At 33.7% G+C, this 19,295-nt stretch overlaps 1 protein-coding gene across 2 annotated transcripts in view; it reads right to left on the bottom strand.

Annotated features, from left to right (window-relative positions):
- The window catches only part of LOC126769938 (transmembrane protein 132E), a 73,440-nt gene that overhangs the window by 5,667 nt on the left and 48,478 nt on the right, over positions 1-19,295 (bottom strand). For both annotated transcript variants that reach the window (XM_050488954.1, XM_050488955.1), the window contains exons 2-12: positions 11,339-12,170; positions 10,316-10,462; positions 8,686-8,953; positions 6,380-6,523; positions 4,646-4,820; positions 4,052-4,200; positions 2,531-2,732; positions 1,793-1,965; positions 1,294-1,462; positions 662-934; positions 74-208 (exon numbers count right to left, since the gene is read on the bottom strand). In XM_050488954.1, coding sequence (XP_050344911.1) covers positions 74-208; positions 662-934; positions 1,294-1,462; positions 1,793-1,965; positions 2,531-2,732; positions 4,052-4,200; positions 4,646-4,820; positions 6,380-6,523; positions 8,686-8,953; positions 10,316-10,462; positions 11,339-12,170 — 2,667 coding nt within the window. The remainder of the gene's footprint in view (positions 1-73; positions 209-661; positions 935-1,293; positions 1,463-1,792; positions 1,966-2,530; positions 2,733-4,051; positions 4,201-4,645; positions 4,821-6,379; positions 6,524-8,685; positions 8,954-10,315; positions 10,463-11,338; positions 12,171-19,295) is intronic.

Below are 19,295 nucleotides of genomic sequence, written 5' to 3'. Positions count from 1 at the left end.
GTATTGTTTATATTCTTATATCTGAATAATATTTTGTTATAATATAATACTTTTGTTATAATATAAAACTAACCTATTTCAACTTGCGACATATTACTTTGTGGGGGATGCCTTGGATGGAGTGCTGTGTTGCTTCTAAAGATTGAACCGTATTGTTGCGCTTGTACTGTAGGTTCGTGATTGTTTTCATCTTTGAAAGGCGAAAATCCTGAAAAAAAACATATCATTAATATATGATTGTATATATATATTCTTTATTATTATTATAACTTTGTACAATTTTATAGTTTTCTGAATGTAATTTGATTGTTTTCGTTGACAAAATTAAAATTTCTTAAGAGCTCAGCGATTGGTTAGAATTTTATGCGTTTTGATATATATTATTTAATTTTAGTGGAGTGGAGCTTTTTACGTCGTAGTAAACTGTTTTTTTTTTATTTTAAAAATAAAGTACTTAATTGTTTTTTTTTGTTTTTTTTTTTTTAATGATGTAGTGTGATTTTACTGTTTTACTAATATCTTATGAGGCTGAACATAAAAGTGGCATCTCTATAGCCTCTTTCGACGGCCCGCCATAACAGGTAATAAAATAACAAGGTAACAAATATATATATTTAAATCCATTCTTTGTCAAAATCAAGATCTACTCGTTCACAAATACCTTTTAGAACGTCGCTCAGGTCCGACATGCCGGTCCGGACGCCGCCCCGCGCCATGATGTCGTCGTTCTGCGGCGTGTCGGGGCGCTGCGGGGCGTCCCCGCCGCTGAAGTCCACGTCGACGCCGGCCGCCGCGCTGGCGAGCGCTCCGGGGATGTTCTTTATGTTGGCGGGGGTCTTGGTGTCGCCCTTCCCGGGCAGCGCCACTCGACGCAGCGGCCCAGACCGACATTGCTCCGGGGTGAGGAGGGTGACTCGCAAGAGTTCACCGCTGCCTGTAATGTGTTAAAAGAAACTCTTTTACTAGTAAACTGATTTTAAAATTTAAACTTTTTGGTAAAATTATTTGCTTAAGTACCAAAACAATTCAGTGACCAAGTTAAAAATTAAAATCATACTTCTGATTTGATTCCATCGCGAGTATTATTTATTTAACATGATTATTATAAATAAAAAAATATATTTCTAAGAATAAAAATTTATAAGGGTGGTAATTTAAATAATTTATGTTCTGTATTGTATAGGTGATAAAAGAATAATAAAAACCGGTCGTGTAGTCACTGAAAGGTCACGCGTATTGGGTGTGGCCAATAAAATTCTTTCTTTTTTAAATTAATTTATAAACGAAACATACCTTCACCAACAGCAATAACACGGGGATGACGCGAGGCCAACATTGGCGCAAACGCTACAACTTCGGTGTCCAAGCTCTCCACTAACAAGTAATAGTCCGACACTGCAACGTCCCGCAGAGCTGTGTGGCTTCCATCAGAAAATTCAATGTCTATATCCAACAATCCTTCCTGAAATTGTTATTATTTTCCTTAGTGACTCATCACGCCAACAAACCTCAAGTTGCCCGTTTAACCTTAACGGTCGAACCATTATTTCGAGGCCGGTTAAAGTTCATAGGTCAGAGGTCACATTAGTTATTACTTGATTTACGAATGTTTGTTCAGGACTAATAAATCATAGCGTTGAGTATTAACCAAATAGCGTTGCCTTTTTGGAGTACCAGATGTGTTTTAATGTAAACGTGTTTGAAACGCTGTATGAATATACATAATACGTTTGCGTGCGAGGGTTTGTATATACGAGTGTGTGTGTGTAATGGTACAAAATACACACTATACCTGATACTGTGCTGTTAGACGTCTGGTAACAGTTGTTTCAGAAACGTATCCATTTTCAATTGCCGTATCCGGAGATATGTTTAGTTGTAAGCCCGAGATGACACGAACAAGCAGACGAGAGATCGAAACTTTATCGTTGACCACTCGAACTTCGCGAAGACCAATGACTCGTCCTGTGCGCGGAACATACAATATATAAACAAACGAATAATGACAATCTTAACAGAATAGAATTACAAATTATGTTTAGCGTTCAGCCTTTTAAAAAATAAATAGAAACTAAAGACGGTTGACGTTTTTAAAAATTATCGTATAAAATAGTCTATTAAAAACCAGATCCTATTATAATGTATTGATTGATAACATACTACCTTTTTATTATTATTAATTTTTCTTTATTATTATTAATTACAATTAATATGATATAAATTTAATCCATGTCTTAATCGTGACTTAACTGACTATACCAGCGATTTAGTAACAAACATACCTTACGTACACGTATATACGTAGATACACACTTCATTTTTCATAATATTAGAAATATAACGTAAATAATTTAATTATAAGCTGTTAGGTAGAAAATACTTAAAGATTGCTTCTTGTCCTGTGTATGTGTGTGTGTCTAAGTATGTGTGAATATAATATACCGACACCGAGTGTGTGAACGATCTATTTTAACAGAAGAGAAAAGGATAGAACGTAAGAGAGAGATATAAATTCTATACATAAGCTTACCAGTAATGGGTGATAGGACTTGCACTTCCGTCCGTCCGGTGCTGCGGCCTTGCAGTACGCGTTCACGCAACGACGCAATGCGCGGGTCCGACACGCGCATCAGAGACAACACCAGCTCCGTGACCTTGAGCCACGTGCGCCGCGAAACGAAGTACGACACGCGTCCAGAGTCGTGATCTTTTGCGAGGAACCGCGCGTACACCTAGCAAAATAAATAATTTCACTTTAACGATTTAAATATATAAATCAGCAATCAGAATTCAGTACTCCATTAATAAAGATTTAAAGTTTTTAATGTTAGTTAGTATTTCTTTTATAATAAGAGTCGAGAGCTATATCAGTAACTATTGTATTAGTTATATTACAGTATTAAATTTATTATTTTAAAAAAAAAAAAAAGCCGAGATGGCCCAGTGGTAAGAACGCGTGAATCTTAACCGATGATCGTGGGTTCAAACCCGGGCAAGCACCACTGAATTTTCATGTGCTTAATTTGTGATTATAATTCATCTCGTGCTTTACGGTGAAGGAAAACATCGTGAGGAAACCTGCATGTGTCTAATTTCACTGAAATTCTGCCACATGTGAATTCTACCAACCCGCATTGGAGCAGCGTGGTGGAATAAGCTCCAAACCTTCTCATCAAAAAGAGGAGAGGAGGCCTTTAGCCCAGCAGTGGGACATTCACAGGCTGTTACGGTCAGTATTAAATTACAATTAGCTGATGACGGCGGTATCCAATCCATAAATGCATACGACCAGACCGCCAAAAAGATACCACCAAACAGCAATACATAGTATTGTTGTATTCCGATTTGAAGAATGAGTGAGCTAGTGCAACTACAGGCACAAGGGATATTTCATCTTAGTTCCCAAAGTTATTTGCGCATTGACGATGTAAGTAAAGGTTAATATTTCTTACAATCCCCAATGTCTAAAGGCGACAGTGACCATTTACTACCCAGTCAGTTATCAGTTGGGCCATTTGCACGCTCGCCTTACAATTAAAAAATAATAATAAAAATGATTAACCAGTGTATTTAATAAATATACATTTGTATTTATAATTGTATAAATGTCACGTGGTACCAATGTTGCATTAGTAAATTATAGATCTCGAGATTTGGCGTAACTCCAGGCGTAAGTCAGTAGCATGTTTCATTAATTAATGGTTAGCTTCCTAAACTGAGAGTACTAAAATTTTAGTAGACTGGACTAGCGTTAAAATCTTTCATTATATGAAATGAATTATGATATTTGTTAAGAAATGTTATAATATATTTAGTTAATAATTAACATATTAATTTTCAAAGTCTCAAAGAATGAATTATTAGTAAAGCATATTGTAGTTGTAGAAATAGTAAGATATTTAATTGGAGAAACGTATTCAATAACAAAAAAACTTTTGTATTATGTCGATCATGTAACTAACTACTTTTTCCATTAAAAGCTGTAGCTGCATCACTGTATACATCTATACAATTTTACTTTACTTACAAAGAAACCAATCTCTATACAAACCTCAACATTGCTTTGTTGGTATCTGAGTCTGCAAGAGCGCTGATCCGTCAGAGAGTTGGGGGTGTCGGGTCTCGAACCGCCCCACCCTCGCGACGACAAAGACCGTCTTAATCTGTCTTTAGCATTCGCCTCGTCTGATACTTTCCAGCCTTTAAAAGAACATATGTGGGTCAATACAAGAACAAAGTAGATAGAGCTCTTACGCTCAATCCTTTATACACATACATAGCTGAAGGGAATAAAAAGTAAATAAGACAAATACGTAAGCGTACATTGTACATGTATTGTGTTCTGTTTGTTGTGGAAAAAAAGTATATTTACAAACTATGATAACATTACTTTTTTAATCAAATTATAAACTTGATTGTTCTTTAAATTTTTGAAATTTCAAAATAAAACGTTTATAAAAACACAGCATAAAGAGGCTATCCTTTCTTCTTTGAGCTGCTTAGACATTTGATCCTTTAATTAAGAGGGTTAATTGTTATCCAGTAAAGGTTTCCTGCTTAAGTCATTAGCAGGAAACAGATGTATCGTATAACATGTTCAAATTAACTGAAATAATTAATATAATTTTAATCATATCCAAATTACCTTTAATTTGTGATAGCCGATTATCGTCGACATCAATTTCGAGGGGATACTCCGGCATCCAAACTGTAAATCTCGCCAAGCCAGTGTATGTACCATATTTAACGATCACGGAAGCATTTGACGAGCCACGGATTTCCGATCCATCTACATACACGGAACTGCACGACGATGAGACCTGTACGTGTGAAGTAGAGAATATTAAAGTTTAGGTAAACGCCTATTATATTATATAAATTACAATAATACGGTGTTTTTATTAAATGTAAATGAAAATGTATGCTCATTATTTTCGCAAAATCTATTTCTATACCAAACATTTTTTACGTTCTAGTTTGATTATATAAAAAAATATTCAAAAAGATTAATAGCCAAGATTTTATTATTTCTTCATAATCCAAGTAAAGGCTACAAAGCCTATCTGTCAGAGAATATCTGGACTGAATATCCTCAAAGGATAAGCCCCTACAGCGTCACAATTTTCAATATTTTTATTTAAAAATTACTTTTATACTTCTAAACATATGTCTTATCTATTCCAGATATTAATAATTTATACTAACAGAAACATATATAAAAATATTTTATAGAACTATACAAGATCAGCATAATATTAGTCATTGTAAAATTGTGATTTGTATTTAAGTAAATACGACTAAATATCAGTAGTAATCCTTCTATTTATTTTTATTTCGCAATTTACAGTAATTACTATGGAAATTACTGTCGTTACGCAAACAATGGTCCTAAAAGGATTTTAATTCCACGCAAAGTACCCTTAATTTGTAATAACGACCGAAGCGTTCCCTCTGTAAGGTTACCTATACCCACCTTACAAATTCCCTCGGGTTATTTTGGGTTTTTTTCTGAATAGTAATGGTTAGCCTTTTATCGGATTCAAGATACCTCTTGAATTCGGAATGATACTTGAGTTAAACAATTTAAACTTAACTCTGATATTCGTAAGCCGAAGTTTTTCGTTTTAGTTATTCGTTCTGAAACTAGTACTATTAACTCGTAATTTTTTCCCGTTTTTTGCACCCTCCCAAATTTCGCATGGGCAACATAAAGGTTTTGCGCTATAACATTTCTTTAGAATATCTGGCCAAGCGAGTAATCCACCAGTACGTATATTTCTTTCTGCACGCTCCAAGTCTTTTTTCTTACGCTTTTGCGAAGTAAATAATTTGTTATATTATCTCCAAAAATATTATATAAATACATACATTATATATAAATTAGAATTTTTTTATACAAAAATACAGAAATGTTAACTAGTTTTTTTTTTTCAACATAAAAATGGTTACAGTGGCTTATAAAAGATAGATATTTATTCTATCAGACTTCATTTTTCATTATTAAGATTTAAAAATTTATAATACAAGGTTTTTATATATTTGATATAGGTTCGCTAGCGTTTGCTTGGAATGTGTACCGACCGACAATTTTTTCTCTCTGATTATGGTAACATATCAAGTAATATGTACCTCAAATTACATAAAATATATAAAAAAAATTAAAAATTATATATAAATATATCATAAAGCCCGCTTTATAAGAAAATCTCAGAAAGATTCATAGCAATAATAAGTTAATACATTTTTCGTGAATCCGAATAAAACAAAAGAACAAAACTTACAACTTTATAATTCTTGTTTGATTACTTTAGGCGACTTCCATATTTTTAATTTAATATATTGAATTATTTCAGCTATTTAGGCTTAACCTAAGACTTACCTTAAGTACGCTCTCATCTTCCGAATGGCAAGAACTCTGTAAAGTCACGTCGGCCACCTGGCCGGCTTGAGATACTATCAACACCTTCATAGCCTGCGACACCTGTCTTCCAGTCAGCACAGCTGTATTGAGCACTTCCCAGTTCTAAACATTTGGAAAATTGTATTTATTCATTGGGAAAATTATATTTAAAATTATATTTGATGCAGCAAATATTTAAACGTAAAAAATAAATTTTCAAACTCTTATGAACTTCGTCGAAAGTACACTAGATTTTTGAACAAGCTTGTACCGGCGATTTCATTTATGTGGTGGTTGGATGTTGAAGTTTTCGATTATCATCTGTAAACTATTGACAGCATAATGATATGATATGATAATGATAATGATGAATGGTACTGGTGGTAGAGCTTTGTGCAAGCTCGTCTGGGTAGGTACCACCCACTCATCAGATATTCTATCGCAAAACAGCAGTACTTATTATTGTTGTGTTCCGGTTTGAAGGGTGAGTGAGCCGGTGTAATTACAGGCACAAGGGACATAAAATCTTAGTTCCCAAGGGTGGTGGCGCATTGGCTATGTAAGCGATGGTTGACATTTCTTACAATGCCAATGTCTAAGGGCGTTTGGTGACCACTTACCATCAGGTGGCCCATATGCTCGTCCGTCTTCCTATTTTATAAAAAAAATAAATAAATAAAAGATATCGAATTAAAAGCCGCTACATTTTTTTTGAAGTACCACAACTTAATTGGTAATTGCACTATTAAAATTGTTAGTTAAATATATTAAGAAATGTTTTATACAACAAATTGTTAATATATTGTTGCCAAAAGAAAGCGCTTCTTTTGGCAACAATATATTAAAACAATTTTGTTGATCTACAAGCTAGCTCCTAAGCTGCTGTTCCCGATGCTTTGGGTTAAAATACCGCGTTAGTAGAAGTAGTTTGACGAAATAATTTTTATTATTGTATGGACGCATAACTTTGTAAATTGTATCACATATATTTATTGTATGATCTCAACAAGCAAGTGACCAAACAATATAAAAGTGTATTCAAAACATGACATCATGAATTCACTCACAAGATAACACAAATAATTGTCAATTGAACTAAATTGCTTAGAATTCGTTCCCAATGAATAATTTGTCTGAATGACAATTCCTGGCACTATAACAACGTAAGCACACAGTTAATAACCACAATATTAAAGGCGTCTTTCATTGTGAACACGCGATGGAAACAGTTATTCGTATCTTAATCAATTGCTTAGAACTAAGCGCTCATCCATCAACGAATGAATATGAAAATGCCGTTCCCTATCTAAGCTTAACGCTCACTCAAATAAAATACAAACTGCTTCTCCGTGAATTAAATGATTAAGAAAAATATATCATGTTATGGAATGCGAGTGAACTTAATTTTATCTAGTTTTTTACTATATCTCGCATACATAAAGAACTTCTTGATCTTATTCTGTAGTCACTTAAATATTTCTATATTAGACTACGAAACTTGTAAGCTTGTATTGATTTATACATTCAGAGAAGTTTCCTTTCATTAGTTGTTAGTTAAACTGGAACTATTTTTAACGCATGAATATTTGATTTGTAATGTCGTCTACAGCCAGTAGCGGATTTCTAAATACGCTAGCTAAGCTTGGCCTGTACACTGCGGCAGCAAATTTCCAAAAGATAGTTTTTTCGCTGTAATTAAATTCGAATTACTTCATATAGTTTAGAATTTTTTACGTAATTCTAAAAATGAAGTACATGGTACTGTGAGAATTTTATCACATACCGATATATGGTATATTTGTGTTGTTCCTCGTTCGTTTTTACAATTTATTGCATTATTCATTACTAAGAATGTATTAGGAATATTTTGGGATCAGATTATACATAGCGTCTCCCCGTGTAGACAGTTTCCTATGTCCTATTTTCGTAAGTTGTTAACGACATTTAAACATCAAAAGTATAGAATTAGCTTTCAATTCCAAAACATACGGGCGGTGTCACTTTGCTTTTAACTAACTTGTGACTAATACAGACATGTTATTCGGAAACTCAAATAGCTCTCCTGTAAGAGTTCGATAGATTACTGTAATCGCATATAACTTATGTATCTACTTTAGTTTTTTTATTTATATTAAATATAATATTAACTGTAACGTTTCATATATATTTATTGAGAAATGATACATATTTCTTTAATACTATATAATTTTAAATGTCTTTGTTTACTTGTTGTACATTGTATAATAAATAATTATTAAACATCATTAATGAGAAATTTAGCATACCTTAGAAATAGGAAGCACAGCTTGTATGTCATCCTTTTCAATATCAAGTCTTGTGTTAACTCGGTGTTCATGTGGTGTTTCTTCAGTGGTTGAAGTAGCACTTGGTGTGGCAGATACCTTCGCTGACCAGCTAATGCGGGCTGTACCGCGACCAGATTCTCCCTCGGAACCTTCTGCGTCTCCTTCGCCTTCTGACCCAACTTCTACCAACCATGTCAGAATCTCTTCCCAGCCAGGTCCACCAGCTCCAGTACTCTCCTCAACGTCTCTGTACATTACAGTAGAAGAATTCGATTTGATTTTGTATTAATCAAATGAAACATAACTTAAGAATGTAACCGTTTGTTAAATTATTTGGAACTTTTGAATTCAATTTTCAAATGGTAACGAATGAATTCGCTTCGTTAGTATTTTTTGATATCTAGCCAAGAACAACTTGACCGATGCTCACTTTAAAATTCAAAAGGTTAGTTCCATTTTAGTGCTACAGGCGTTTTGCCAATTCACATCACTATAAGGGCCGCGTCACTATACCAAGAGAATCATTGAATTTCGAATATTGGTAATCACGTAAATACTATGAATTACATAAACTTTTTTAGTTCAATAAAACTAAAAAAGTGTATGTAATCATTTTTATTGAAGAATTTCACGTATTTTTAGTTTACATAGTTAAACGTCTAGTTTTGTTGAGACAGTTGACCCACTTTTAAAAGCTGTAGAACGTGAATAGCTCGAAGGCAATGGTTGACAAAATTGAAATGGAATAGAATCCTATAAATCTGAACCGCAATCCCGACGATAGTAAGCAGCTGGTGGAAAAGGTACCGAAATAGGATGGTGAATTTTAAGCTTATCTCTACCTAAATTATTAATAAATTGTTTTGTAATTAATATATTTTGTAATAACATATGTATTCCAAGATTCACACTTAAGTTTTGAATCTATTTAGTATTTTCTCGCTTAAAATAAAAATATAGTTTATACATTTGACGAGCCGGTTGGCGTGGTTGGTAGAACACTTGCCTTTCACGCCGAAGGTTGTGGGTTCGATTCCCACCCAGGACAGACATTTGTGTGCATGAACAGGTCTGTTTGTCCTGAGTCTGGGTGTAATTATCTATATAAGTATGTATTTACAAAAAAAAAAAGTAGTATTTTTTTTTTTTTTTTTATAGTATAGGAAGGCGGAGAGCATATGGGCCACCTGATGGTAAGTGGTCACCAACGCTCTTAGACATTAGCATTGTAAGAAATGTCAACCATCGCTTACATATCCAATGCGCCACCAACCTTGGGAACTAAGATTTTATGTCCCTTGTGCCTGTAATTACACTGGCTCACTCACCCTTCAAACCGGAACACAACAATACCAAGTATTGCTGTTTTGCGGTAGAATATCTGATGAGTGGGTGGTACCTACCCAGACGAGCTTGCACAAAGCCCTACCACCAGTAATGTAGTATATCAGTATATGTAGTATATCAGTTGTCTGGTTTCCATAGCACAAGCTTTGTACAAGCTTAATTTGGGATCAGATGGCCGTGTGTGAAAAATGTCCCAGGATATTATTATTATTATTATTATACATTAAACTAATAATTATAACGAGTTTTACGTTTAACTTACGTGTCAAGATTGTCGTCATCACGTAGGGGTTGTTCGAGGCGTGTGGCAGTAACGGTAGCAGCGCGTGGCTTGACTTCTGCAGTTACTGCCCATTGAGAGTTTGCTGTTGTTACACTCACTAACCTCAGACCAGACTTTACTTTCATCCTATTAAAGAAAATGTATATTTTAGTCGTAACTTTAAAAGAAGATTTTCAAATGTTCCTATTATGTAAAGCTAGAATGGTTATAAATTTTCGTTTCAGCGCAGCAGTATTCCCGTGCGACCCTACGCCTCATAACTCAAAAGAACCGATATATATTTGCTGAAGTTTCGAAGCAGGTGCTCGTTTTACTTAGAAATAAGGTTTTTATGAATCTGCTAAGCATACTATTATACGAATGGCTATTAATAAAACTACTTACCTATAAAATGCATATAGAGTGCTATATATTTTTGTAAATTTAATGTAAAGTTAACGTAACTTTTATGCCATACTCATATTCATTTAAATTTTTTATCCACTTAATTAGTACGAAGTATTCTCAGTTGCACGCTATGGCTTGTAAAGCGCAATTTAATTTATAACTACGCTTGACGCATTTCATACACATGTGGCAAAATTGTTTATTCATAATATTCATAATGAATTAACGACCCGCCCCGACTTTCATATTTAAGATATACTATGACGAATGATCTGTACATATATGTTACTACTCAATCATATTAATTAATTAAATTATTTAAAAGTTTTCAAGATATCACCTCTAACACAAAAAACACACACACATTGTCTTATCAGTAGTTGCTGCGTAATTGCATAAATATCTTTTTATAATAATAAAAAGTTGAAACTAATAATAATAAACCCAATTTCTCGTATGAAGAAGATAAGTAATTGTTAGTATGAAATAAAATATTCAAAATATCGGCTTTTGTTGGTTACTTCGTACTTGAACGTAATGAATGAATACAAATATTCATAACACTTAACTATATGTATTATACATGAAATAGTTTTTGTTTAAAATGTAACTGACCTGATAACAACATGTCCTATCGAATGACTGGTATCACGTCGAATAACAAAAGGCAAATGTAGCCTAAAGTGAGGATATAAAGGTGCTCGTGGTAACAATAGTGCTGTATCTCCCGCGCGCGCTTCTCTATAACCAGCTCGAGCTCCAGACAATGTCACTGTACCTAACGGCCAGGCTGGTTGCACAGATACTTTGCCACACACTCCTTCGCCAGATTCACCACCACTTGCTTCGGCTGCACTGTAAGCTAGTTTCATGGTTCTTGGTGGCCGTTTTCCTTTTCCATCTGCTGGCCACCACGCAGCTGGTACTGTTAGTTCTGCTAAACATGCTCCTTCTTCACCTTCAGGTCCACATGTAGCGGTCAAAGTTTTTGTTCCGAGGCTAGCATGAAGAGTTATACATACACGACGAGGTCTCGCAGCTGCCCTCCGAGCACCTCCTTCACCACCGGTGTGGAATAACACTCTTAGTACAGGTGCATCTTTGGGTAGTTCTCGGAAAACAAGATGGGCTGATACGTCAAGCCTATGCGCTGTCGCATCTTGCAATTCGACTAGAGTTGCATTTCTTCGTGGCGGTTCAAGAGGGTCGGGTACAGCGTAACGAGCTGGAACGGTTTGTTTTGTAGAAAATGGTCCATATGTTGCCCGAACAGAAGCCGGGGCGGAACCTTGAAGAACTGTAAATCGGTCGAGAGAAAGAAGGGCACCGGGAAGTGCTGTCCCCATTGGTTCAGGTGGGGGACCCGATCCACTCCATCGTGCTGTGTGTTTTAAGAAAAATCCACTATCCTTATTTTCAAAGTGGACCTCCACGGCAAAAACGACGCCTGCAAACAAAAATATTTGGTTAAATAATATCAAAATATTATTCCATCCGTTTTATGATTAAATTATTACAGAATATGAAATGATATTTTATATATACTTTGCAAAATAAAATAAACTTTCAATGTTGGCGTAAACCTAGACGCAAGTATTTGAAGTATAGTAATTTCTTAACTAAATTAATATATTTTCTTCACATTAAAATTATTAAAACGTTACAAAGAAACTAATTAAAAGAGCGGCTGAATATTCTTTTTGATGAATTCATAGAAAAGCGTTAGACGCGATCTCGTTATTCGTTTCGGTTATTGCGGGGATTCATGTCACATTCCCTCTGTATGAGTGTTAAGCCCTCTTCATGGAATTAATTACGTTTCAGTCACTGTAATAACCGTTTTATTTTTTATGTATATGTAAGACTAAAATACACGTTATATTTAATCAACGTTATTATTAAAAGAAAAAGAAGTTAATGTTTTGTAATGGTCTCGTTAGTTCAGTGGCTTGCTTATAAGGCCCGTAGATCCCGAGGTTGGGTTCAGACCCCAGGTTGGGCCAATAATAATCATTTTATGCAATTTTTCAAATATTATTATTACAGACTTAATTTACAGGATTATTTAAGATCCCCAGTAGAGGATAAGAGGCGTTGACTTACCGTTACTATCATTAGAATTTAGGATTTATCTCGTGTATAAAAAAAGGATTTATCGCGGCTTAAGCAGTGACGTATAGCCAGTTATGTATATAAAACAGTTTTATTAAACAAAATTCAAACAAGGTAATTTAATTGTAATAATAGGTATGTAGTTAATGTTGAATTTTCCGTGTACTGCAATAAGCTGCTTCATTTACAAGGAAACGACTTTTCAGAGCACGCGTCTCGGGCACGGAATAGAGCAGGATAATAAAAAGCTTCAGCACGTGACGCACTTAGAACAAAGAACACTTGCAGAGCTTTCAATCCCTCCGCGAGATATGATACCTTTATATGAGTACTGTTATGAAGAATATCTTTCAAGCACACGTTTCATTTCACTTTTGCGCTACACATATTTTTTTATTATTCATACTATTTCTAGTGTTTCGAAATAACCAAATTTTTCTATGAAACTGAAAATATATGATTGGGCTGAAATTGAGTACAAAAAATTGTAATAATATAATATTACTTGAGATATTTTTTTTTACTTATATACTTTTTTTATAGATAATATAAAAAAATATTGTTCAAAGTATTCAAGAAAATATGTTTCTAAAAATTATATTTTTAAGGTTTCCCATTGTTCTAATGTTTTATACATATCCCCAGAGTCAAATTACAAAACAATTATGATAATTTATTTTGAATTCCAAACAGTTAACAAGCAAAACAGTAGTCGTCATACTTAAAGTATTTCACTTTATAACTCTTTTAGAGTCTGCAATTAAAGAATGAAATCTGACAAATTACTAATATTCACTTAAGTTTATTATTTATTTAATAACCGTTATATTTTTCTGTTATTTCGCAATTTAGAAAAGCATTACTAAATAAATATTAACTAAATTATTTTCCGCAGTTTTATTTATTACTTTTTGTCATTATTATTTTGTATATCACACGAGCGAAGTTTGGAGTTAAATAAGTTAAACAGTAACAACGAAATTACATATATACAAGCTGACATCAAAGCGATTCTATGACCAACTACCGTGATAAATTAACAAATATTTACCCGTTAATGGAGTCCACCACAGTATCACATTCATTTTATTCCCCTCTATTGAAACACTACAAATTGTATATACATCATACCATCCGATATTAATGTGTTGAAAGCTTTTATGAAATGAAAGAAAATGGAGTGACATAATTAGTGGGTACGTTCTGAAATAATGATCGGACTATGTACGTTTTTAATGCGGGTAGAATATATTGATGCCCTCCAAAGGTCAGCAAGATAAAGACGGGTGATATCGAATTACGGCCACGCCTGCCTATCTTGGATTAGTCGTGAGGCAGTTATTAAGGGGCTTAGCTTCACCCTGTCGCCCTCTGTGTTTACATTCTATCGAACAATCGATATGAATGTAAAAACAATTTCATTCGGAATTTTTCATACTGCTCCGCCATTATGGTCGAATTCGTAGGTATTCGGTTAAATATTTAAACCCCAAACTGCATAGCAATTTCGGTGTGGGACCTATTCTGTAATAGACGATCGATATCTATTCTCGTAGAGTTACATATACCGTATCAGCAAAAAGAAATAGGTTTTAACTTCATTATAATATTGATATTAAATTAATTTATTGTAAAAAATAATATGCTTTTTTATCGTTATATAAACTTAAACATAGGATTACTAGCATAAATTTAATTATGATCTTGTTAAAACAAGCAGACTGTAGGCTATAAAATCATTCCAACTCCAAATAAAATGAAATTGTTTAGGTAAAAGAATGGAATGTTAAAAATAATGCCTAGGTGTCGCGGATCGTAAGGGCGGGCAACTAAATAAATTGTTTGCCTTTTTCAATTTCAGACAACGAAACCACAGCGCGTCTGCTTGTACAGTGAATCAAATAATTTAATATTGATGGTTAGGAAGCTGGCGACATACGTTTATATATATTTTGCTCATGTGGACAGAACTTATTGATAGTGATAATTATACTACAAGAAAGGTAAAGCAATTCGTCTGCGCCACGATAGCGTTGATTTGTGTTTTTTAATTATAATGTTTCCACCTATACGATTCACCAAACCGCATTAGAGCAGCGTGGTGAAATAAGCTTCAAACCTTCTCTTTACGAGGAAAAGAAGCGTCTGCCCAACAGTAGGGCATTTACAGGCTGTCACGCAACGTAACGTGATCTATCGATTACATTTAAATATTTACGGCCCTGACATTATAAAGCTGTTTACCGGGTGATTAAAGTAATGCTTTCTTCTTTCGAATGTCAATTCAATAATGACAGAAAGAGAGAAATCAATGTTTAACTAAACAGTCGCTAAGCAACGTTTATAAGCTATGCCGTTAAGCATAATTCGATGATTTGACAAAAATGTACAACTTAAAGTCAGGGCGAAAATGACTGTCAATTTTTTTCGAATTTAGAGTTATAAGGAGAGGAGGAGGCCCACGATAATGTAGACCCCGGAAGTCTACTTCACGAATTGTCTTCATTCTAAACAATATGATCTAGATCTAGTAGATATGATCAAAAATTAAGTATTTTTACTTGTTTTTATTTACCGCAGTCAGGAGGGGCCTTGGTTTGTTGGACTAACACGATCCGTATTTTTCTGAAATCCAATCCCTATCGTCATGAAACGTGGCTAATCGCATATCGAAATAACTTTCAGCTCCCTAAATCATAAACAATATTTACACCGAAGCGAATTTTGATGCTTTTATTAAAAAAAAATATCATTAACTTAATAACATATACTTACCAGCTAAGTATACAATGCCCGATTATTTGTTTCAATTTAGAAAAAGTATTACGTTTATATACATATATTATGGAAAAGTGTCAACAACCAAGGGTTGTATACATGAAAGTAAGTCATAGACATACTCTGCAAGTGTACCTCTTTGAACCCTGTCAATGATCTGCCAACTATTTCGTCTATACTGTTATATTGTGCCGTATTAACATTGGCTCAGTCACCCTTCAAACCGGAACAAATCAATACAAAGTATAGATGTTTAGCAGTAGAATAAGTGATGAATGGGTGGTAAAAACATAGTAAGTTATATAGGAGCCTTAGTATCCCGGAACATGTGGGGGTAATAACTACTAATAAAGAATTATTATTAGTAGTTATTACCTCTTAAATATCATTATCCTTATAAGTGCAACATTTTCGTTGCTTCTTTATAATGAAAATATAATAATTAAAAATAAATAAATATAATTGGTTATCTCGTTATAAAATCAATATTAATTTATTTTACCCAATGTTAATTTTTATATGAAATCCATAAAGAAAAAATATAGATATATTTTATTTTATACATAAAAATGTTTTCCGAGTGTAACCAGATTGCCATACTGGTTTCGGTTTTGAGATCAAAGCTTTGGCCATCGTCACGAGTTAATTGATTGTAATCACCAATTGTCCCTTTCTTTTATATCGAGCAAAAACAGGACAGCTGCACATTCTTCAGTTAGGAAATTGAACCATGTGGTTATCGATACGGAGTAGTCGGTGTTTCTTGGAACAATGTTGGAATGACTCATGATGCCAGACAGTCCACAGTCATGATAATTATTTATAATAATAAAGGTATAACATACACATATATATATTTTAAATAAACAATGTTTAAGACCAAGTATGTGATATAAAAATTGCAATTAAATTAATTAAATTGCTAATTTTAAAACATTTTCATTAAATAGTGAATTTAATATACACAAAAAAAAATCATTTATTAGGTACTTGATTTTTTTTATCCTAATCGTGCTTAATGCATTTTGTTAAATATATGAATAAATAAATAATCACTGTTGTTCGGAATATGTCTGGTCTGTACTGTACTTGTAGCATAGGGATGGGCTAGGCACAGTATCAACGCCGGCGTCAGCTCTCGAATCTCGCTTTAGACGTTAACCTCTCGTGCACTCTACTTAAGAGCACTTCTATGAAGTTTCGTTACGCAATACATTTCTCGCAGTTGATTTATGTATCACAACTCTTCTAGGCACCATAAACATTCAATGACTCGTATAAGTGCAACTGCAATTGCGCTAATAAAAATTATGAATAACAAAATATACCTCAACACTGGCTGTTTATAACTGTTATAACTGTTTATAATAGATGATAAACAACAATTAATTATTTTGATAATTTGTCTATGTATGTGTATTTCATATTTTCGAATTACAGTGCGTCACTAAGTATACGTTCTATAAATAGTAGTTGAAATGTGTAAGTACAAAAAATCTTCCTCAATATTTTATTCTAATTGCCATGTAATCAGTATCCGTTCCTTTTAGAAATGTCGCCCCCGCACATTCCTCATTTATTCACACATCTACGAATCCGTCTTAGAATTCCGTGAGAGTATTTAATGTTCGATGCATTCGCTTTCCTTTGCATTGTTAATACATGCGTAGGCCCTTGTCCAAGTTTATTCGCTGCCGGTACATAACGGTACGCCTTTATCTGGTGTGTGATGACAAAGATTTACTATATGTATGTACGAACATCTATTAATATATGACGTGTTACATCTACTTTGTTTGCTCGTTTTCCAAGCGTTGTGAAAGTATACTTGTTATGTTAATCATAGTTTCGCTTCAGTTGATTAAAATTATGCAATTAATGAAGATAATTAGGTGAGCTCGAAGAGCCTTCATGAGGCGAGGACTTTTCATTGCGGCGAAAATTTCTGGCAGATTGTTAGTGTCCGTAATTACTCGGGAAGGTGAAGGGTGATTGTGTGGCAACGAGAGCGCTTCCTCCCTGCGAATTGTCGTGCTCAACAATATCTTGTCTCGCTCATCTAAATGCAAATGGACTAAAACGCCCCTTGATCTTTGTATTCGCACCCCTCATTTGTCTAGTTGTGGTGTAAGGATTTGCAAGATTTACTTACAAAGTTCATAGTTAGCGAAAAATAGCTATATATAGCTTAAAGTGAATTCACTAATTATATCTTTAATTGATTGAGAATATATACACTTAAATATAATAAATGTATGTTTTGTTACAATAAGGAAGTTTTCTATTTAATGATTAAGACATTTTGTTAGTTACATGTACGCTTAAATTTCAATTTAATCTAATGTCTTGTCGAAGCTATGTGACATTGGTTTTGTGCAACTCGTCTGGGTAGGTAACATCCACTCATCAGACATTCTACCGCAAAATAGCAGTACTTGGTATTGTTGTGTTCCGGTTTGAACGGTGAGTGAACTGGCACAATTTGATGTACAATTCTATTTGATCGTAGGATAATTGGAAAGTCGGTAGTTCCAGAGATTGCACTGAGCCCTATCACTGCTACCATTCTATTGGTATTATTACACCAATACAGTACAAGCTAGTTTGCAAAGTTAAAAGTGTGCATTTCAACGGTTATTCGAGGAGATACGTATATCATTTCAATGATAAAAAACATGCATATATATACAAGTTTAGTCATCACGCAGCTAGTGTACAATGTTCCAACTAATAGCTGTCATTGATGTATCAATATCGAAAATAACGTATTTCATTTGCGCAAGAAATATTTAATTATAGCTTCATGATAAACAAAAGAATCCATTTTATTATAGTAAACCTAGAAGAACTATTTTTATAACGTAAATAATGTGTTGTATTATTTTATCTGAAACATTAATATCTACCTTTTTTGAATCGGCCAGAAATTGGTAAAATCGATTTGCCATAACGAGAGGTTCTTTCGTAAGGGATGGAAATAAGATTAGGCAGGATATGGAGATATTGAGCCCGACCTCCATGAACCTTTGTTGGTATAAAATGCAAATGAAATTTGAGGTCTTGTAGGTTACTTATTGCTTTACATTTAAAAAATAAAAAGAAAGAAGAGGTCGAGAAAGAAGTTGAAACTATATGTTATACATAGTATTTCTTAACACATTATTATTTTTTAATATCTAATATCTATCCAACGCCCCAGAGTCGAACGCGGGAAGCACTAAGTAGATCGACATAAAGTCGAGTCGTTGCGGATTTTTTTGTAGAAGTGGTTGAGTGGAGCGATTCTACTATTACATAATTTACATGTATTGATTTACAGAACGGTAGCCATGCGATTAGCTCAGTACGATTTTCCGACTTTAACGAAATATATCATAAAAAAATTAGCTAATTTGCATTATATATTCATACATTATACACCTAACCCTTCCTCTTGAACCTATGTATCTAGTGAAAACCGAGTAAAAATCGACACATTTTTACATACATAATATAACGCGGCGGAGAATTTTAATATACCCTAAAACAGATTTATTGAATAAGCTATTCCTTATTTCCATACGAATTTACCGTCATAACAATTTTCGCTATAGTATAGTTATAGTTTAAAGTGAATATTAAAAATTATGAAAAATAAAAATATACGGAATTTATACATTCGATTATAAGTAAAATAGAATTG

This window comes from Nymphalis io, chromosome 8 (genome assembly GCF_905147045.1).
Source record: "Nymphalis io chromosome 8, ilAglIoxx1.1, whole genome shotgun sequence".
In the NCBI taxonomy this organism is placed as follows: Eukaryota; Metazoa; Arthropoda; class Insecta; order Lepidoptera; family Nymphalidae; genus Nymphalis; species Nymphalis io.
Note: the sequence above shows the minus strand (reverse complement) of the source record. Positions and strands in the feature narration are given on the sequence as shown.